This window comes from Pyrus communis, chromosome 17 (genome assembly GCF_041283825.1).
Source record: "Pyrus communis isolate YQ-2024b chromosome 17, ASM4128382v1, whole genome shotgun sequence".
NCBI classification, from domain to species: domain Eukaryota; kingdom Viridiplantae; phylum Streptophyta; class Magnoliopsida; order Rosales; family Rosaceae; genus Pyrus; species Pyrus communis.
In genome coordinates, this window is record NC_142581.1 from 20,316,801 (window position 1) to 20,337,280 (window position 20,480).

At 37.1% G+C, this 20,480-nt stretch overlaps 2 protein-coding genes and 1 pseudogene across 3 annotated transcripts; 2 read left to right on the plus strand and 1 right to left on the minus strand.

Moving 5' to 3' along the window:
* The first annotated feature begins 283 nt into the window (after window positions 1–283).
* Window positions 284–8,884, plus strand: LOC137708167 (uncharacterized). Of its 2 annotated transcripts, XR_015958644.1 has the most exons (16): window positions 284–804; window positions 1,327–1,720; window positions 1,808–1,985; window positions 2,161–2,300; window positions 2,375–3,551; window positions 3,663–3,763; window positions 3,904–4,048; window positions 5,156–5,224; window positions 5,322–5,367; window positions 5,462–5,823; window positions 5,936–6,015; window positions 6,119–6,254; window positions 7,745–7,874; window positions 8,028–8,211; window positions 8,332–8,414; window positions 8,523–8,884. XR_015958644.1 is itself a non-coding variant. In XM_068447176.2 (15 exons), exons 1-15 carry the CDS (start codon window positions 696–698, stop codon window positions 8,655–8,657), a joined length of 3,339 nt encoding a protein of 1,112 aa, XP_068303277.2. In that variant the 5' UTR covers window positions 284–695; the 3' UTR covers window positions 8,658–8,884. The 2 variants fall into 2 exon arrangements, 1 of the variants encoding a protein (XP_068303277.2); XM_068447176.2 differs by lacking the exon at window positions 7,745–7,874.
* Window positions 8,885–10,805: 1,921 nt separating this feature from the next.
* LOC137708103 (large ribosomal subunit protein eL37x) lies at window positions 10,806–11,940 on the minus strand. The gene is made up of 4 exons (XM_068447096.2): window positions 11,800–11,940; window positions 11,551–11,686; window positions 11,191–11,292; window positions 10,806–11,068 (listed from the first exon to the last, which is right to left on the minus strand). The coding sequence occupies exons 1-4, from the start codon at window positions 11,800–11,802 to the stop codon at window positions 11,022–11,024; spliced, it is 288 nt and encodes a 95-aa protein (XP_068303197.1). The 5' UTR covers window positions 11,803–11,940; the 3' UTR covers window positions 10,806–11,021.
* A 2,658-nt stretch (window positions 11,941–14,598) lies between these two features.
* LOC148689588 (uncharacterized) lies at window positions 14,599–15,215 on the plus strand (annotated as a pseudogene).
* Window positions 15,216–20,480: the final 5,265 nt, after the last annotated feature.

The following is a 20,480-nucleotide window of genomic DNA, read 5'->3' on the forward strand; positions in this document are numbered from 1 at the left end:
TGGGGAGTTAAAATCTAATTAAAATTGTCCCCTACAGTTTGTCCTCAAACTGCAAATACTTTGGGTAAAGAACACATAAAATTTAACAACAATTGGCATCTGCATTATTCTAATCTAATGTATTAGTTGTAGACTTGTAGGAAGTTCATTTTCTTATTGCTTCTCTCTTTCTTAAAAAAAAAAAAATAAAAAAAAAAAAAAAAAAAAAAAAAAAAAAAAAATTGTTAGCCAAAAAGAAAAATGCAATTTCCATTTATGTTTTGACCCACCCCCTCAAGAAATCGGAAATTGACAACAGTGGCGTGTCGTGGCAGTTGAATTTCCATAGCCCAGAAATCCAAACACACATCTTCTTCTCTCAGACTCCGATATACATCAAACCAAACAGCAGAATGTGACACAAACACGAGATAAAAAAAAAAAAAACCACGCAAGCAGAAGCGGCAGAAGCAAACGGCGAACATCCATACCTAACGGTCCTCGCGTTGAACCCAAGCACCGCCTTACTCCAATCCTCTCGTTTTCCTTGCAACTAAACAGACAACAATTCCTCACTCATCGATCACGGCGTCGTCGCTATGCAGTTCGCTCGATTCGATTCGTTCTGGGCGTTGGAGACGATTTTCGGTGTGATCCGCCGGACCAGGATTGGTTAATCGCGGGATTGGTTTTGTGTATTCGGGGTTTGGTTGGAAATGAGCACGCAGAGGCAGCAGGTGGCCGTCCGGGACCTCGTTGAGGAAGCCAAGAAGCGGATTGTCTTTCTCGCCATTTGCGTCGTTGGCTTGTCGTACCTTATGTCCTGTAAGCTCTTCTTCTTTGGGGTTACTTTTTTCTTTTGTTGGGAATTTTCAAATTTTGGTATTTGGCTTTTGATTTAATTTCATTTCTGATCAAATTTGGATTGATTTGTATTGTTGAATTGCTGTCGGTGTGATGATTACTGTGTGAATGTGCATTGCAAGGAATCTAATTTCTTGCTCCTCCTTTTAATTTTGTGGGAAATGTTTTGAGTAAAAAAAAAAAACTTCAATTCGAATAAGAAAGTGATCGCCTTTTCCTTGTATATGCCATTTCTTGAGCTAATTAGTTAATTCTATTCATCTCCCAGTATTACCCATTTAATGATTTATCCTGTTTTTTCGGTTGGAGGTTACATTATCGATACCGGAAATCTTGGGTTCTGGTTCATTATAGTTGTAGATTGCATGCTTTAGCTTCATATTGTCCGACTGTTTAAGGGCATGCTTTGAAATTTTGATTACTTGTGTTAGAAGCCAGCATTTTGATTACTTGAGGTGTGGCTTATTGTTATTTTAATTTCAGTGACAAGCTCCTCTGTCTGGGTGAACTTGCCTGCTGCTGCCTCGTTGATTGTCATCGTTCGTTATTTGTCACTAGATTATGACATGCGAAGAAAAGCTGCAGCATACAACAGCAAACCTCGCTCGGCAAATACTACTTCTCAAAACAAACCTATTCAGTGGCCTAAAACTAGTCAAAAGTCTGAGTGGAGAAGGAAAGTTAATTCTCCTGTTGTCGAAGAAGCTATTGATCACTTCACCCGGCATCTAGTTTCTGAGTTTGTGACCGATCTCTGGTATTCTCGTCTAACACCGGATAGACAAGGTCCAGAAGAACTGGCGTGCATTGTGAATGGTGTTCTTGGGGAAATTTCAGCACGCATGAGGAATATAAATCTAATTGATCTTCTCACAAGGTTCTTTTTATTAACCATGTACAACAGGGTGCTATTTAAGACTAACTAAATGGTTACTGAAGATCTAATGTTTATATGATGGTGCAGGGATCTTATTAATCTCATATGCTCTCACTTGGAGCTTTTCCGCATAGCTCAAGCAAAGGTTCAAAAGCAACATTCGGGATTCCTTACGGTTGAAAAACGAGATATGGAAATAAGACTCATCTTGGCTGCTGAAAACAAATTGCACCCTGCTTTATTTTCTGCAGAAGCTGAGCACAAGGTTTTTTTATTTTATTTTATTTTATTATTTTTATTTTATTTTTATTTTTATTCTCTTTCTCTCTGATACTTTGCTTTGTCAATCTGTAAATTTGACCTGAAGGACTGAGGTATGGTCGTGTATAATCTGCTTTCTCAATTGTGATGACCATGTTTTCTTTACTATTCATCTGCAGGTTTTGCAGCATCTGATGGATGGCCTCATTTCTTTCTCGTTCAGGCCTGAAGATCTGCAATGTGCTCTATTCCGTTATATTACCAGAGAACTACTTGCTTGTGCAGTAATGCGACCTGTCCTAAACTTGGCTAGTCCCAGGTATTCATTGGTTTCGTTTGGGTTATTTTTATTTACAAACTGCTGTCATTAACTCTCCAACTTTTTGGTGATAGGTTTATTAATGAAAGAATTGAATTGTTGGTCATTAAAATGACCGAGGCTAAAGGTGTTACTGTGGAACAAGAGGCATCTCGATCCAAACAAGAGGGGCCCTCGAAAATATCATCTGATCACTTTTCTAGGTTCTTAGATCCTTCTGTTACTGGTGTTGAACTTGTGCAACTCAAGAATGGCCAGTCCAGAACTGCTATGGAGACACCTGCAACAGCAAATGTAAATGGATCAAAAGATCCATTGCTCTCGGTTGATACTCAATCTTCCCGTTCGTGGAGCACATTGCGAATGAACTCCCTCACTAGCAATGAAAGAGTTATAGAACATAACCAATCAGGAGGAGAATGGGGAGATATGTTAGATCTGATGTCTCGCAGAAAGACTGAAGCCCTTGCTCCTGAAAATTTTGAAAACATGTGGGCAAAAGGGAGAAATTTCAGAAAGAAGGAAGGTGAAATAATTGAGCATTCTTCTGGTGGGAAGTCAGTTACAGTAGATCATTTTATGGAAAAATCTAGGCCCAAAGATAAGGAAAATGTTTCGAAGTTCAATCTTTCTGACAGAGGCACTTGTCAAAACAATTTCCGCCCTGGAGATCAAAACATACCGAATCGCTATCGAGGTTCTTCATATCAGGATGATGATGAAGACGACCACATGCGGTTGGACGAGTTTGATGCAGGAAGCAGTACTTCTTATACTTCTGAAGGTGAAGAAACAGACAGTGTTACAGGTCTTGATTCTCCTGGAACTAAAGTTTGGGATGGTAGAAGTAATAGAAATATGGCAATGTCTCACATTCATCACCCACTTGAAAATTCTGGACGCCATATCAGGAAACGGACCGTTAAAGGGAATCTTCACCTTAACAGATTGTCTAAAACCCAGTCTTTCCACAAAAGATCTAGACCAAGCAACAAGAAAGTGCCGGTTTGGCAAGAGGTAGAGAGAACAAGCTTCTTGTCTGGAGATGGACAAGACATACTTAATTCTCCAAATCGAGATGCAAATATTGACTCTAGCGATGATTCTGACATTGAAAGTTTGGGTAGAATTAACAGTGGGGCAGCCACTTCTTCATCTGCAACTTTACCTTTCACGGATGGTCATAGCCTGAATTTTAATTCCCTGAAAAATTCTACAGTAGTGGATTCTTTTTTCAAGTTGAATTGTGAGGTACTTACTTAAATCTTAATACTTTGGCTTCAGTCTGCAGGCTGAATGTTGTTCTGATATGTTGATAGATAAAAAATAAAAATAAAAAATTGAACTCGTTTTTGGTCGCAGGTGTTGGGTGCAAATATTGTGAAGAGTGACTCAAAAACATTTGCCGTTTACTCCATAGCTGTTACGGATGTAAATAATAATAGTTGGTCAATCAAAAGAAGGTGCTAAGATTTTTCTCTAATTTTTTTCTTTCATCCTTCAATTCTAAATGTAGTTTTTATAATGTTAGAAGAAGATAATGTATACTTCTCCCTTGTATCTTTGCCTTGGTAACTCATCAGTATTGTGTTTCTCCCTACAGGTTTCGTCATTTTGAGGAGCTACATCGGCGTCTAAAAGAGTTTCCCGAGTACAACCTACACTTGCCACCAAAGCATTTTCTTTCAACTGGTTTGGATTTAGCTGTCATTCAAGAGCGATGTAAATCACTTGACCAGTATGTAAAGGTTAACAGCTCAATCCCACTCTTCTTGCTCATTATTGCTTTTCATAAATTATTTGAATGTAAATTAAAATTTGGATATCCAACCCAACTCTAATTAAGATTCTCTCTGGCCCCTCTATATTCCTATTTTGTTGTCAATGTTCTTTTGGTGCTTGGCCCCGAACTTCTAGGTCACCTTTGGCTGATTAAAACGCATTCAGCTGTACGTTGAGTGGATTGAGAACATGCACATATACGTGAGTATTTAGTGATTGGAACATTAATTTGGGTTCTGGATGGTAGGATCAACATAGAAGCTTTTGGGGAAAGTATAATTCCCAGAAGTTTTGGAATTTCAAAGTTAACATTCCATTTCCAGAATTTTGGAAAATTCTTTAGGATCGTGATATTTTTTTTTTTTTTTTTCTGGGAGTGTTGGAATGTATGAAAACTCTATGGAAAATTCGTGGAATTGTTATAAGTTGAAACCACTTTGACAAAGACATTAAACAATTCTCAACAGTACTAAAACAAAATTATTACAAAATGGAAAAAAACAACTCAATTATAACAAAAAATACGACTCATAATTGTAGACTAGAGAAAGTGATGTAATTCACGCAAGATAGTGAGAGAAAGGACTGGTAATGTAGCCAAAACATTAATTCATCCTAATTACTGAAAAAAAAGCCATTAGAAGAAAAGAAACTCAAACACAGGCAGGCACAAAGTTGAGAAATTGAGAATTGGACGAGATAGAAAGAGTCCCTGCACTTCTCAGTAAATAAAATCAGGGATGATCGGGTGTATAAAAGTTGTTAAAACATGCACATGAAATTAGGACATGTAGAGTAAACACGTTACACATGAAGAATGTTTGAAGTGCTCAGATCGAGGGTGTTTGGAATTTCAGATTTTGAGTTTCATTTTGGAATTTTAAGACTGATTGCGGATGGAATCAAAATGTTCAATCTGGCTTGGAGCTTTAAACATGACCGTTAAATATGAGAGTTTAAGGCAACTAAATTATGTGGAATAATTCCACTCTATTTAACAATTTTTGCTCTGGATAAAAATATTCATGCCTTAAGCTTTTAATTGCTCATAAACTCTCATCTGTTGTTTTCAGAAACTTATGCAGCTTCCAAGAGTTTCAGGATCCATTGAAGTTTGGGACTTTCTAAGTGTTGACTCCCAGGTTCAGTAATCTCTTTACTGATTTTGATAACAGGGGAGGCAGTTGATCTTTGAAAATTTACGAGAAAAGCTTACCCTGTTTTATCTTTCAAATGCAGACTTATCTATTTACAAATTCCTTTTCTATAATCGAAACACTGTCAGGTAAATCAGTTACATGCATAATTTTGAATTCATTAGTCTTGTTTCCTCATTCTTTCTGACTCTGATATTCCTTATTTATTTGGGAATTTTCTAGTTGACCTAGATGATAAGCCATCTGGAAAAAGCAAAAAGGTTTCAAATTTTGGTGGGCCGGTGACTGATCTGTATTCCTTGAAGAGGGAACAGGGTACTGGAGTTAAGGGTTCTGCTTTACAACTGAAGAACAATGCTGTGGCAGATGGGTTAAGAGTGAACACAAAAGTTTCTGATTCTCAGGTAAAAAGTCCCGGTAAAGAATTTGGAAAGTCACTCATTAATTCTGGCACTGATTCAAATGCTAGAGCAAAAAAAGATTTATCTTCTGTCACAAACTTGGGTAAGACCATAAAAGGAAGAGAGGAACAAGAATCTGAATTGTTTCTTGATGCTGATAGAGACCCTACACTTCCTACAGAGGTAAAACTTTAAGTGCTATTTGTTTTATTATGTTTTCCTTTGCTCCCATGTGTAGCTGTACTTTTAGAATAATTCTACTGAGTCATGATAAGATGTGTCTTTTTGGATGTAGTGGGTACCTCCAAATTTAAGTGCTCCCATATTAGATTTGGTAGATGTCATTTTTCAGCTCCAAGATGGTGGATGGATCAGGTATTTTGTGTATATGGTTTCAGAATCATGCCCTCTTGTCTTATTGTGGTATTAATTGGACAAGTTGAAGTGGTAATATCATTTCTATCTTATGAAATGATAGGCGGAAAGCTTTTTGGGTGGCCAAACAAATACTACAGCTAGGGATGGGTGATGCCTTCGATGACTGGTTAATAGAGAAAATACAGCTTCTGCGCAAGGGATTGGTGGTTGCTTCTGGGATCAAGCGTGTTGAGCAGGTACTTTTTGATGCCATTTGCTTCGTAGGTGTCCAATGAGTTTCGAAAGCTCACATCAGAGTTCTATTAAATTCACTCTAATTTCTTGATCGTGTATGTTTGATAGATTGAGTCTTTGAAATTTGGTGCTTTGGAAGGTTTACAATATTTTTGCATATTATGACTTTATTCAGTTTGCAGTTATTCTCATGGTGACCGTTAAAAAAATTTTCTTAGGACCTACATAGTTCAAAGGGAAAGCAATTGGTGACAGCATTTGTTGCATGGCCAACTTTGCATAATTTGTCACTTGCTTTAGGAGTGAGATAAGATTTGGTGAATATACGATGCTAACTGATTATGTAGGCTCACATGAAATCTCGAGGGTTCTATCAATAACATTCTTGCTTTTTATATTCAGTTAAAGAAAGAGAGGGGAAAGATATTGAAGAAGGGAAAAATAAAGAGGAGAGGTGAGGTGAGAGAGATGAATAAGAAAACAAGCATAGTACATAAAACTAAAAGTGGAAAATTATTTAAAACTATTTTGAGTTTTATTTTACAAACCACTGTATATGTATGTATTTACACCTTTCTTCCTCATTCACCTCGTCTTTGTTTTTCCTTTTTCTTCTATGTTTTTTTCTTTTTAAATTTAAAAGTCTTACTAAAAGGACCCATAACAAGCTGATTTTAAATTATTTATGATTCAATAAGAGCCCATATGATAACTTTGTGTTTTCAGTTTTTAGTTATTTTTAAGTTAATGAGATAGAGGGCAAAATATATGGGACAAAAGAGGGAGGTGAGGTATGAGAGTTGTGAAGAAGAAATGAGGGAAAATACATGAAACTAAAGCCGAACACGTCAAATGGTTTTTGCTTAGGATTTTGTAGAATGATCCATATCCATTTTTCCTAATCCCTTCCTCATATTGTCATCTTTTATTATTATTATTATCATTATTATTATTCTTGATTTTTCTTTATCTCTCTAACCGAAAATAAAATCCCAAAACCAGAATATTACCATGTGCGATATTTCTTCATGCATCTTCAGGATTTGGGTTGATGTACTTTAGTGTTCCTTTCTATATAGGTTAAAGGCTAATGCATCTTTATTGCGTTCTCTTTAAGGCTTATTACTAGTGGTAATCTAAATTGTCCCTACTATCAAGAGTAGCAAGGGAAAAAATGAAACAACCTAACTGATGCAGGAGCCAAGTCCAAAGAATATAAGTAACCCCATCCAGGTATCAAGCATCACATGATTGAGTCTCTATAGTTTTCGTGTAGTTAATGCAATTTTTGTTTGGTGAACGGAAACTATAGTAATGCAATTTAACCTTGTATTTTAAGTCTAGGAGCCTTATCCTCATTGTCTTTGGATCTTTTTCTGTCACCTGTTCCATGTCAAGTTTTTACTTTTAGAATCTTTCGACTGTTAGTTTGTCTTTTGATGTTGCATATATGTATGAGCCCTATAAAAAGGGTACCTTGTGCACTTTATAGTAGTGAACAGTAGAAGACGTTAAAAGTTATTGTGAGCCCAAGACACCTTTGGTGCAAGGCTGTAGTTTCTCCACCTTCTGTCCTGGACTGGTTCCAAGAACCCATGGTGCAATGTCTGAGATCGCAGCAAGTCAGATCTCTTCTTCTTTTCTTCTATTGCTTACTCTTTGCCCTGAGTTTTTGAAAGTGTTTGCAGCTTCAGTTAGTTCTTGTTTTGACGATAATTTTTAATATGGAGGACTTCGATGCTGGTGTTAATTCACTGTTAACTTGATTTTAACAGATACTGTGGCCTGATGGAATATTTATAACCAAGCATCCAAAGCGAAAACCACCACCACCTACCAACTTATCGCAAAATTCACCTCAGGGTCAGAAGCCTTCTGCAATTTCATCACCTAGGCTTGACGAGCAGCAGCAACAGGAGGCAGATCGACGCGCAAAGTTTGTATATGAACTAATGATTGGTATTGTTTTGTTCTGAAAACCCTCTAATTATTTTCTGCACTTGCCCTCAGTATATTACATCTCGTGTCTCATAAAGGAAATGTGGGTGGCGTAGTATAATTTTCTGGTTATAAATGTAGATCATGCACCTGCCGCTATTGTCGGTCTTGTTGGTAGTAAGGAATATGACAAATGTGCCAAGGATCTCTATTACTTTCTCCAGGTAATTATTGTTTTAAACAAAGCGAACAACGCTGGCGTGTTCTTTCCAACCTTTCTGTCATGTTTGGATTCTTTTAGACAGTTTTAACACTTCTTTTTCCTTGCATAGTCATCTGTTTGTTTGAAGCAACTGGGTTTTGACCTTCTGGAGCTGCTGCTTCTGTCGACATTTCCGGAGATGGATTATGTTTTTAAGCAGTTGCAAGAAGAAAAACATCGATTTGGCGAGTTTAGGGCACAATAGTCGGTCCTAATATTAGAAGGTAAATTTTCTGAGGATGATACACAGGAACATGATTGTGTTGCCTGCTTTGGCTTTTTTGTAACCGATATTCATTTGTATTGGCGTCAAGGGTATCAAGTCATCCTTTACCTGAATTTTGTAAAGTAGCTTTTTAGCTAGAAACTTGAGGAAACTCAATGTAAAGCTTGAGATTAGTGCATATATACAACACACCTTATTCAGAGAAACTACTCATTTGCCCTCTGTCCCCCGACTTTAACCCAATTGGAGTAATAATTCCTTAGCTAAAAATTTATAACCATTGATTCCTTAACTCATCAAAAAGTGCAGTTATGGTCATCTTCATTTTTTTTTGTTAAAATTTTCGTCAAAATGACACACAGGCAGCACACGTGAGGTTGAAATATGGAAAACGAAATGAGAAATGTAGTAATGGTCACTCAACTTTAACCAAATTAGAGAAATTATCCCTCAACTTTAATCCAATTGGAGCAATGATCTCTCAATTTTAATACAATTGTAGTAATGATTCTTTTAACATGACTCATTCCAACGGAATTCTAATGAAGTTGACAAAACTGATCATAGCTATTTTGATGAGTTAAGAGGCCAAAGGTCATGAATTTTAGTTGAGAGATTATGACTTCAATTAAGTTAAGGAACCATTTCTATAATTTTCTCACATGAAATTTATTTACGATTAAATCGACGATTAACCACTAACAAGGGCGAAGCACCACTTCGGTTCTTGTATTTTGCAATTTTGACGAGATGGTTTACTCGATGTTGCAATATAAAAACAATGCACTAATTTTTCAAATTTCGAATAATGAGTTAATTTGTCAATTTTCAACGAACATATAAAATTGGTAAAAAGATGCTTTAATCATTTCCACAGGCCCAAAGGTGGCAATTAAGATGCTTAATCATCATTTACATGTTGGAGAAAATGTGGTTTACCAATGGTCAGACAGACTTAATACTTGTCAGAACAATTTTTTTTCTCAAATTTTACAAAAACTAGAAGCTCATTTAAATGTATTTTTAAAATGACTAAAAACGTTTTTGATGAAATCATTTTTAAAACCAATATTTAGTAAAGATGCAAGTGAATCCTAAAAAAGCACTTAATTGCAGAAAGCACTTCAAATGCTTTTGGAACCCAAAAACATTTTCCCTAAAAACGCTTTCAGTTATTTTAAGATCACATCCAAACAAACCCTAAAATACCGATAAAACTCAAAAGCACTTGCATAAATTCTCGTACAACTTGAAAGACAAATCACACTACAGTCCCCAAACAACCTATTGGTTTAGGATGTTGATCTTCCTAGCAAATGCAAGGACATGCAGATTAACCATGAGCATCCGCATCCTGAAAGCAGATAAGAATAATGGAGAGAGGGGGGAAGGGGGGTGGGTGTGTGTTTACAGTTCAAGACGCTGGTTGAGACTCAACCCTAGTCTAGTACTGAGATGAATTTGAAAAAAATGGTTATCAAAAAATGCTAAGAGCTTTTTTATGTTTGGTAAACATTCAACTTCAGTTTTTTTTCAGAGTTTCGGGTGAAAAAAAAGCCAAAAACACAAAGCTGCAAAACCCAACTTTGAAAAACAAGCTTTTTTGCACATCTGTTTTACATAAAACTTTATCAAACACTATAATATTGCATTTTTTTTTTTTTTTTTCCAAAAGCACATTCACAAAAAAGTTTACCGAACACTCTGCTGCTTTATTTCACAACTGCTTATTCTCACAGCATAGAAGCAATTTTTTTTCAAAGCACATCAATACCAAACCAGCCCTAACTAAAACCCTTCGATGGAATTCTAATAGAAACATTAAACAAACTACATATGGAAAAAGATGGGCCCAAAACCTACATTACATCAACCTATTATCCTGTCAACACAATTTCCCAATCTCAATAGCATTTCAGGCTCACTAGACGACTGGAAACAAAAGACCAGCATTCAGACACCCAACTGAATTACTCATACGCTCAGACACAGCCAAACAAAATATTGAAAATGCAGTTGGATTATACAATCATACAAAACTGTTCTCAGCTCCTAACCCTCAGCACAATATTGCTCCAACGTATACCAAAAAGCACCAAAACGCCAAAAACAAAAAGACACCGCACATCATCAAAACATTAGACAACTCTGAAAGGCAAGTGACATTAGTCTCATCCATTCTTGTCCAACGCGGAAAGAAAGATCAAAACTAAAGCAATAAAAGTTATAACATCCATCAAAAACAATAACAGCATTCATATAGAACTTGTCCAGAGTCGTAATCGCTTTCTAAAGCTATAGTTGAGTACCACAAATCGCAATCAAAATGAGCACTGGGAAGGCTTAAGCAGTTGCAGCTGCTCCCTTCTTCCTTGGTGCAGCTTCGGTACCTGTTCAAAACAAAATACCCAATACAAAAATCGATATAAGCACAAAACTCAAACCAAGGAACCAAATAAAGAACAAAAAAAAGCGACAACCTAAAAATCCCACAAAATGATCTGATGAATACCTTCTCTGAAGCCGCTCTTGAATCTGCGTGGCACATTGCGAAGATACCTCATCCTTCCAGTTCCAGTGGTCTTCCTTCGGATCGCCTTTTCACTCCAGTTGTCTATTTTGAAACATACAAAAACCATAGCAATTAAACCCTAAAACAAATAATCCTAAACAAACACCTGTCTGCTGAACTGACCATCAAAATCAATAATTCATTTTCTGGGTAATCATATATCTTAGCAAAAATGCAAACTATAACTTCAAATCATCGACCCAGATTCATGGGAAGACCAACAGAGATCCATACATATATATATATATATATATATATATGTATACGTATAGAGAGAGAGAGAGTGGTGGGAATACATACACTTCCTCTTGCGGGCAGCAGGAAAGGCACAAGCAGAGCACCTACTCTTCTGAAGATGGAAGCTGCGACGGCCACACCTGACGCAGAGGGTGTGGGTCTTGTTCCTCCTCTTACCGAAACTCCCTGTTCCCTTCCCCTGTTTTCGAATTACGCATACAGATAAACAAACGCAATCAGTTCACTACAAGATCTACCATAACCGAGTAAAACGGAATACACAGGGACAATGAGAGAGAGATAGAGAGGTACCATGGCTGTGCGCAGAGAGAGAAACCCTAGCTCGTGCGATGGAGGTTTTCAGGCTAAAGATGTGAGCGGCGGGATGAGGAAGCTTTATATGTGGTGTGAAAGATGACGAGGGTTTTAGGGTAGTTGATGGCGTGCTCAGCCTGGGCCGCTGTGTGCCTCTAGCCTGAGGCCCGTTTGTGTGGTTTCGGCTATTTTGGGCTTTGCTTTCCATTGGACACCCAAAATTAGGAGTGGGCGCTTGAAAATAAAAACTGAAATCGAAAGATGAATCAAACCGGATCGCTTTGAATGGTTTGGTTTTCATGATTTTGAAATATTTTTGGTTTCAAAACTAAATTGCAGTCTTAAAAAAAACAATTTGGTTTCTGTTTTGAACATTTGGAGCTGAACCAGAATTGAAGCGCACCGCAAAAATTAACAAAAAATTACAAGTAATCGTGTTATGTCATAGTGTCTAATCTCTTTTGGGGTAAATTTGCAACAGTTAGATGTAAATGTATGGTCTGTATGGTTAAATATTAGTTTCCAGATTAATTGAATTGTCTATTTTAAGTAACACCATTTTGATGCATTAATAGTAACATATATAGCTGTTGCCTTCCCAGGTCCTTATCATATAGAGTTGTGTTTAGGTTCTGGATTTCTAGCAAGCACATATAAATAATCATATAGAGAGGTTGATATATTCCTTTCAGTAGGGTAATGAATTTTTTTTTTCCAATTGGGCTCGTATCAATGGCATAGAGCATTTAGTTAGTTTGCAAATGGTTTGAAACCGAAATCAAAACCGTTCTAATGATCTAATTTGGTTGTCATAGAAATCAAAACCATAAGATGACTCAAATGGCACAGATATATCTAATGGTCTAGTTTCTGTGACAATCCTTCTCCCAGCAAGGATCTAAAATATGGCACTAAACATATTTGATAAAATAAATTATGGCTGTTTGTTAAGAGTATTTATCTTTGTTCCCAAATCCTAAGGTCAATACTCTCTGAATAAACCCTGAAAGGTCGGCGCAGTTTAGTTTAAATCAAGTTCGGACCAAATATATAACCAAACAGATTAGCATTCAATGATTTGGTTTGACTTCGACCAATATTACCATTGAAACCGAACCAAACCAAACCATAGTTAATTGGTTTGGTTCGGGTTGTTTAAGCCTATTCCCCACACATCAATATAAAAATGTCCAATATTTCAAGAGTTGAATTTTCTAAACCTCTATAAATCTCACACATTCCAATTCGATTAAAATATTAAGTTTTTGGAACATAAAATGTCATTTTGTGAACGATGACTAAATTTCAATTAAAATAAATCTCATGTTAGCAAATTTTGTTATTACAATCTCACATAAGCCTAAAATACAAAACAAATCTCCTAATTGTTAATAGTCATTGCAACTTATAATATGTTCACACTTCTAATATATGTATGGTTAGACATCCAAATAACCTATAATATGTTGACATGTGTAAAATAATTAAAATTAAAAAATAGTTGATTTGGTTTAGTGTAGTCGGTTTTAAAAGGATGAAAACCGAACCAAACCAACATAAAATCAGTTATGTTCTGTTTTTAAATTCTTTAATATTTTTCTTAGTCAAAATCTAACCAAACCAACCAAAACGGTTTGAATTGACAGGTTTGGACAGTTCAGTAGGTTTGATGCACACCCCTACTAAACGTATACAATCGCATGCTTTTGGGACTTAGCAGCCAGATTTTGTGTCATTCCAAAGTCACAATCATGTGCATTTAGCTTCTAAAGAAGGCCAACACCATTTACCATTTCCTCTGCAAACTGCAACAGATTTTGAAGTGTGGGGGTGGAAAGGTTTTGGTTTTAAAGCATAGCAACCGTGAGAAAATGACCTGAGTCTGCATAATTCCAAATGCCGTCTTATCTTCATATCACCACATCATGATACCAACTTGCAAAGGGGACCATGCACCACCTCATGCTTATATAATTGGAACAAGGATTACTCTAAATTGTGGTGCTAATTGGTTGTTAAGGGGCACCGAATCTCGGATTAATTTGCTAATTAGAACTAATCGATTCTTGATCTAGGAGAAATGTTATGATCAGTTGCGCATGTGCACTTGAGTTGATCTTAATCTTTCATACTTATGTACCACAAAATATGAATGGCCATGAGTTGCATGTGTGCACGTGCGACTGATCCTAACACTCCTCTATATAGAAAGACTCTGTGCAAAAATATAAATCAAAGAATTTTAGTGAATAAACGGGTGAATCGTAACCACTTGAATTGCAAATTAGCAATCAAATGTAAAAGTGTTTTGGGAGCAATGTTATATATGTTATGAGCGTGGGACAGACCTCTGTGATGATGAACAAGGACCACGTAGGTAAAAAAGAAATCTCCTAAATTTGTGTAACAAACAAAGAATAATTAAATAACAGTTTTAACTTTAGGCTTTAGGCTTTAGCTTTGCATCTTAATCAATGCCACTGCACTTTATACAACAAGGAGTCAAAACCAACAAAAATCTAGACCTTCATTCCGGTAAATCCCACTTTTTGTTATCTTTTGAATAACCTATTTTTCCATCACCAAATAAAATGCCAAACTTGAATTTTTCAATCTCTAAGAAAGCAAGATCTTCTCATCTCTCATCTTATATCTTCAGTTAGTCAATAGTTTTAGTCTTTTAGAGAGAGAGAGAGATGAGGGCAAACGAGATTAGAGTTTTGTCTTTCTTTGTAGATTTGAAAGAGTGAGGTAAAAGAGAGGAAGAAGCATTTTTGTACCTCAGTAGAGCCAGAAATGGTGCTAGAGAAAACCATTGATAGAAGCGAAAAATTCTTTCGAAAAACTCTAGCAAACCTCAAGTCCTTCTTCTTTGGAGGGTACAAGAAACTGCCCAAAACCATTTCCTTCAATCCCTTCTACTGTGGGAGAGACCTCAAATATTAGCAAACAGATCACTTCTATCCCGGTTTTTATGAGGAGTAGGAGTCCACTCTAGATAAGGTGGCGAAGATAGATAGTGCGGCGAAAGAACCAACAAAGGAAGAAGATCAATGTAGTCCTAAGAAGATCAAACAAGAAGGGGGTTAAAGCAGAAAAAGCAAACTGGGAGTTCTCATCTACGAAAAGGAGAAGCTAGGGCATCTTCGCAGAACGCAAATGCAGAAAGCTATACTTTAGCAAGGAAGATGAAGGAATTTGAAATGGTGGATTCAGGTGATGTGGAATAAGTGCTGGATGTAGAAGAGGCGCTTCATTACTACTCCCACCTCAAAAGTCCGACCTACCTTGATATCATGGACAAGTTCTTCTTGGATATATACACAGACTTCTCCATTCCACTAGCGTCTATCAGCGTGAACAATTCAAAGCGGAGACTGGGATCAAAGAGACTTGGCTTGATTAGGTTGTAGACAAATATGTTGTGAGTTTTTTCTGTTGTGCAGATAGATTTGTTGTTCTTTCCCACATTATGTTTCCATATCCACTTTGTGTGCGATTATTGTGTGTATTCGGTTTTGGTTTTCACTTTTTCAGCCTTCCAACACTTTTGTGAATCCAATATTGTTTGTTTGATGAATTATTATTAATGAAAACCTGCATTAATAAGATTTACTGCAGAACAATATGAATACGACTTAGTTAATCGGTTTCAGGTATTAAACAAACTTTTTACATAATTCAGAACAATTTCTGGAGCCTGAACAAGTATCCATGCTTCATAACTCCCATCATACCGCTTTTGAACAATTGAGCCGGATCTGACCCATTGGTGTTATCAACACTTGGAGGTCTAAGAGCTTCATCATTGCCATGGAAAAGTCACAACGGAACAAGTAGGCATCAAAAGCACATGCTCTAACCCAATTCCAAGTTTTTTCCCTAATCGTCAGCTGCTAATCAGCATAGAGGATTCCTTTGCCTTGCATAAGATTCCGGTAGCTGATCTAGGTCCCTCATTGTCCATTGCCAATTATGCCTCCTCGAATGAGGATCACTGCAAGTCTTTGTGGAATTGAAATTGTGCTCTTCGTGATGACACAAAGCCATAAGAATGAAGTTTTTATGCTGAAGCAGGTGTTGAGTGGCTGTAGTTGCATCTTGATCTCATGAAGTGAAGGAACTCAACATCCAAAGATGGGTCAAGCTTACGAGTACCACTGAAGTATGGTTTTCAAAGAATTTGCAGTGGATCACTCCAATGCTGTAACTGTGAGCACCTGAAAACAAATAGATGAAACAAAGACTTGATATCTCATACTTACAGATGTAGCTATTCCTTTCAAAAACAAAGAAGGGAAACAACCACACTATGACAAGAAAATACCATCTCCTAAGCAGACGTATGTCTTACAAAGCAAAGAAAATTTAGCTAAGGCAGATATATGAAAACATAAAACCAAGCCACCGAAACAATCATAACCAATACAGAAGATAACAAGAAGGATGAATACGAAGAGGCTAACAGTTTCTATTTCATCAAATGCCCTTGCTGCAAATGATGCAATCGTCTAGCGTAAGTTATCTTCTGGAGAAAGAAGTTCATAAGTTGCAAGGTCACAGAAAGAAAGGGTGACATTTCTCTTTCCATACACAAAGGATAAAAAGGGGCCACCAGCCTGAAATTCATGAACTCAGTAAACTACATTTAACCCATTTCTCTATGGTTGCTAAGGTTGAAAGTAGAAGTGGGAGTCTTCTACTTTCAGCAAGCGGCAGTGTTCTAGCAATAATACGGGTTACTCAGAATGAACGTGTAGTTTATAAAAGTAGAGACTGCATATATAGGGGTTACTTGGAATTGAATGTATAATCTATGAAAGTAGGGACTACCTACATATAGTGATAAGACTCCCATTAATCCAAGTTATTACTAATTAGTAGGGATTTGTCAAATCATATTATGATAACATTATAGTTCTAATTGATATTGATTTCTTGTCTAACCACATAATGTCTCTTGATTAGTTGCACAAAATAAGGACTCTAAATCTTAATTAACACGAGACTCCATAATTTCCTCAACACCAATTAACTCGTTGACCAAGTTAATTAATTGACAAGAAATCAATAAATCATATTCATTGGCACTCACATGCTTACATTCTCCCACTTGAGTATCAAAGAATATAGTACCCATTTTAATTAGGAAAGGTGAGCACTGAGTCCTATAAGATTTGCAATTGTGCCCTTAAACAACTTGTCACTGTTAAGATAAATGTTGAACTATAGAAAATGAAACATTTGCACTCTATAATCACAAATACTTAATTTGCAAGCACCATGTTGTAGACAATATTTCAATGTATTTCAAGTTGATGAAACCACCCGTCAACTCATTTCAAGAAACTGATCCTCATGAAAACTCATAGCTCATAGATTTTTGTCAATTAAAAAACTGATACAAATTTTGTCTCTTATCAAAACTTATGAACAAAAGGTTACTTTCAATTATTTACCACTAACACTTTAATTTAATAATACATAAACAATTTCAAACTCTCACTGATTAAACGTGATAAAACTACATAGACAGTGGTGGGGACTTTTAGGTCGAGGTGGACTTGGGCTTTGAGAACGTCCTCTTGTCTCCCTTGGTGCGGGTTCGCAACAAGTCCCAGGATATCTCGAAAGAGATAGCTTGTCATAGGAGATACCCCGGTAACATCAACGGCTCGAAAATAGCATGAAAGATCAAGATAATGACTTGCTTAAATGAAGCGTGGTGTGGAAGCTAGAAGATTACCAGTTTACATAAGAGAGAAGGTTGGCATGGTTGCATGGCATTCTTAGCTGCATGTTTTGGGCTTTCCTAAGGTGATAGCAAGGCATCTAATGGTTGAGATGTTTGATAAAAGGCTATGGAAATTGCTAAAGCTGCATGAATGGTTATGCTTGAGGCTTAGAGTAAGCTCCTGGACAAAATGGAACTCTATGGGCTTCTTCCTGGGTGGTTTTATTTTACTGCATTTTCTCCATTTTTCGCTCTGTGTTACTTTGAAATCCCCCATGTAATGGCTTATCCCTCTCTTTATGTAGGTGAAGGGTTCTTGTTCTAGATTTCAAGGGAATATCTCTTTGTGGCTTGGTCTTCCCTCCCTTTCTCCCTAGTTATCTTATTATTCCCCTTTTGGGATAAACTAGATGCACTGTTGAGACCTGCATATTGTTTATTCCCAAGATGTGGCTTTCGCAGGCACTAAAACTAATAGCGCATTTCACGGCTTTTGCTCACTGGCTGTCTGTGCAGGCTGGGAAGGGAAAGTCGGCATTAAATGCCTGACTTGTTGGGCTTAACATGCATTTAATGCAAGAATCTAGTTTAATCCTAACTACGAGGGTTAGCTTGCTAGGGAAAGGGATAAAGTAGGCTAGTTCTCTCTCAATGATGCCTATGTGGAATACGAAGGGTATGAGCTTGGATCTTTGGGCTCCTAAGCAACCTAAAGTCTTCCATGACCCCTATTTCACATAGGCCCGATAACCTTCCATAACCATCCACACCACAATCCACTTGGCAAACCCTGATTATGTGACTTTGCTTTAGCATGATTTGTGGCTAAGGAAGCATAGCGTGATGAATAGGCATGAGCATAGCGTGAACATCCGGCTTAATCACCATAGCATGGAATGCTTGTAAATATATTATTTGTCTATCCCGTGCCTTGTCATGTGCTTGGGCTTGAATGTAGACTTTGCATGACAATTGGGCCTTAAGACTTGATTGGATTGGTGTGTGACATTTATGGGCCCCAACATTAGCCCCTTTGATTATTTGGGCTATGAGGTACTTTGAGTGGGCTAAATAATCAACCCCAGGCCCAAGAGATTCTCTTTTTGAATGTGGGCTTCCTGATGGGACTCTTCCTCTTCCGCTGTGACAGCTTATCACTCTATGTCATTATGCTCCCCTGCTTCTCGTGCACGTCCAATCATATAAAGAAACTCTGGGCATTCCCCCGCCTCCACTTAGTAACCATTACAAGTTGCTCTTCTCTATAGAACAAGTATTTAATTTGTCTTTGCTCTGCCTCTCTTCCTTTAATTCTTATTTCTTCTTCAAATTTTCATAACTGCTTTTTTTTTTCTCCAAGTTCTTCTCTGCTTTCTACACTGGGTTGTGTCCTCTCGTTCATATTCCTTCGAGTTATGCGACAAGGTTTTATCCAGGTAAGGAAATGTTGGAAATGTGCCCTAAAACCAATCATATGATGATACTTTATGGACATTTCACATGTTAAACTAATCTAGTTTAATATTAAGGGCAAACATTATTGTTTGAGTCGTCTCATATAAATGTTATATGCTTAAACGATAAGTCCAAGGAATATTTGATTGGAAGAATGCGATCTAAAGAAGTTAGATTCATGAGACCATTCTTTCGTTGACACATCCTAAACGTTCCTGATCATAGGATTGTCAATTGGGCATTGACAGTCCGTTAAGATCAGTACGTGCTATGTCTTCTCTCAGGGAGAATGACTAGTCTCGAGTCATTGGTGTGTGTGACATCAAGACAAGTACGTAGGTGCTCAATAGAGAATGAGTTCACTGAACACGATCAACGAAGAGTTCTCATATTCATGTCACATGAGAACTCATGGTTGGGATAATGCAAATTAGTCTTTTGACCTGAGGCATCACAGTTGTCTTGTGGTTAGGTCCTTAATCTTTGATTATGTCAAAGTCACTCCATCAGGAGGGTGTCCACGGCATCGTTGGGGTTAAGCCACTTAGCTATGGAGGCAAATGAATGCGCAACAAGGGATCTCTAACCTTCAAACTGTTTGAGGGAGAATACTCTATGATATGATTAAGAATCTTTGGCCAAAGTATGAATGAGATTTAGGAATGTGTTCCAAATCACATTCAAGGTAATCATATAAGCACAAGACTCACATTGGATAGTAGACATGAATAAACTATCAAACCAAACAATGTGGTCAAGAGTATTGTATTAGAGAAAGACCGTATTGCATTTGTAATCCTAAAACTGAATAGGTTTTCCACCTCTTCTGATTAGCTTGGGTAACCATGACATGCTGCTAGGCGTCAACCATGGTTTGTGGAAGCCCTAAAAGTGTATTATCACTAACGGGAGAATTGAAAGTAAGTTTCAATTCACAATCGATTTGAAAGAGTTTGAATCGCCCACTGCCTCGCTAAAAGGAACCTAATGGATCGTACACCGTGTAAGGTAGAGATTGAAGATTCAACGAAGATGAGTAAGAATAATTAAATGGTTTAATTATTTATGGCAAGGATTAATTAATATGTTAATTAATCAAACGAATAAGTTCGTTAAAGACCTAGGGATAATTTTGGACCTTAAGGCCCAATGGGCTTCGAACGTCAAGTCCATTGACTTAAGTTGTATGACAACTTAATGAATAATGATTCACAAAGGCCCAAATAGCCCAATAAATCCCCTTAGGCCGGCCATTTAGAGGAGGGTAGTGAACTTGGCTTAATTGCAAGTTTGCCACTCCATTGTGAGGTGGTATAAAGACATCTTTATAGCCATTTCATCCTAAGGGTTTTTCTTAGGAGTAAAGATGAGAACACAAACCTCCCTTTGCTCTCAAAGAGGCCGGCCACCTTGGAGGGATCATCTAGCAATCAAACTCCTCCAAGGTCACTCATTTCTTCTACAATATGCCTTGGTGTGGAGACTTAGA

What these genes read in the sequence shown, in the direction of transcription:
- LOC137708103 (XM_068447096.2), bottom strand. An exon ending in TGCTGCCCGCAAGAGGAAGT is followed by an intron (nt 11,293 to 11,550) that starts GTATGTATTCCC and finishes GTTTCAAAATAG; the next exon opens with ACAACTGGAGTGAAAAGGCG. An exon ending in CAAGAGCGGCTTCAGAGAAG is followed by an intron (nt 11,069 to 11,190) that starts GTATTCATCAGA and finishes TGTTTTGAACAG; the next exon opens with GTACCGAAGCTGCACCAAGG.
- LOC137708167 (XM_068447176.2), top strand. Translation starts at nt 696, where the DNA reads ATGAGCACGCAGAGGCAGCAGGTGGCCGTCCGGGACCTCGTTGAGGAA. An exon ending in CTTGTCGTACCTTATGTCCT is followed by an intron (nt 805 to 1,326) that starts GTAAGCTCTTCT and finishes TTTTAATTTCAG; the next exon opens with TGACAAGCTCCTCTGTCTGG. An exon ending in CTGCAGAAGCTGAGCACAAG is followed by an intron (nt 1,986 to 2,160) that starts GTTTTTTTATTT and finishes ATTCATCTGCAG; the next exon opens with GTTTTGCAGCATCTGATGGA.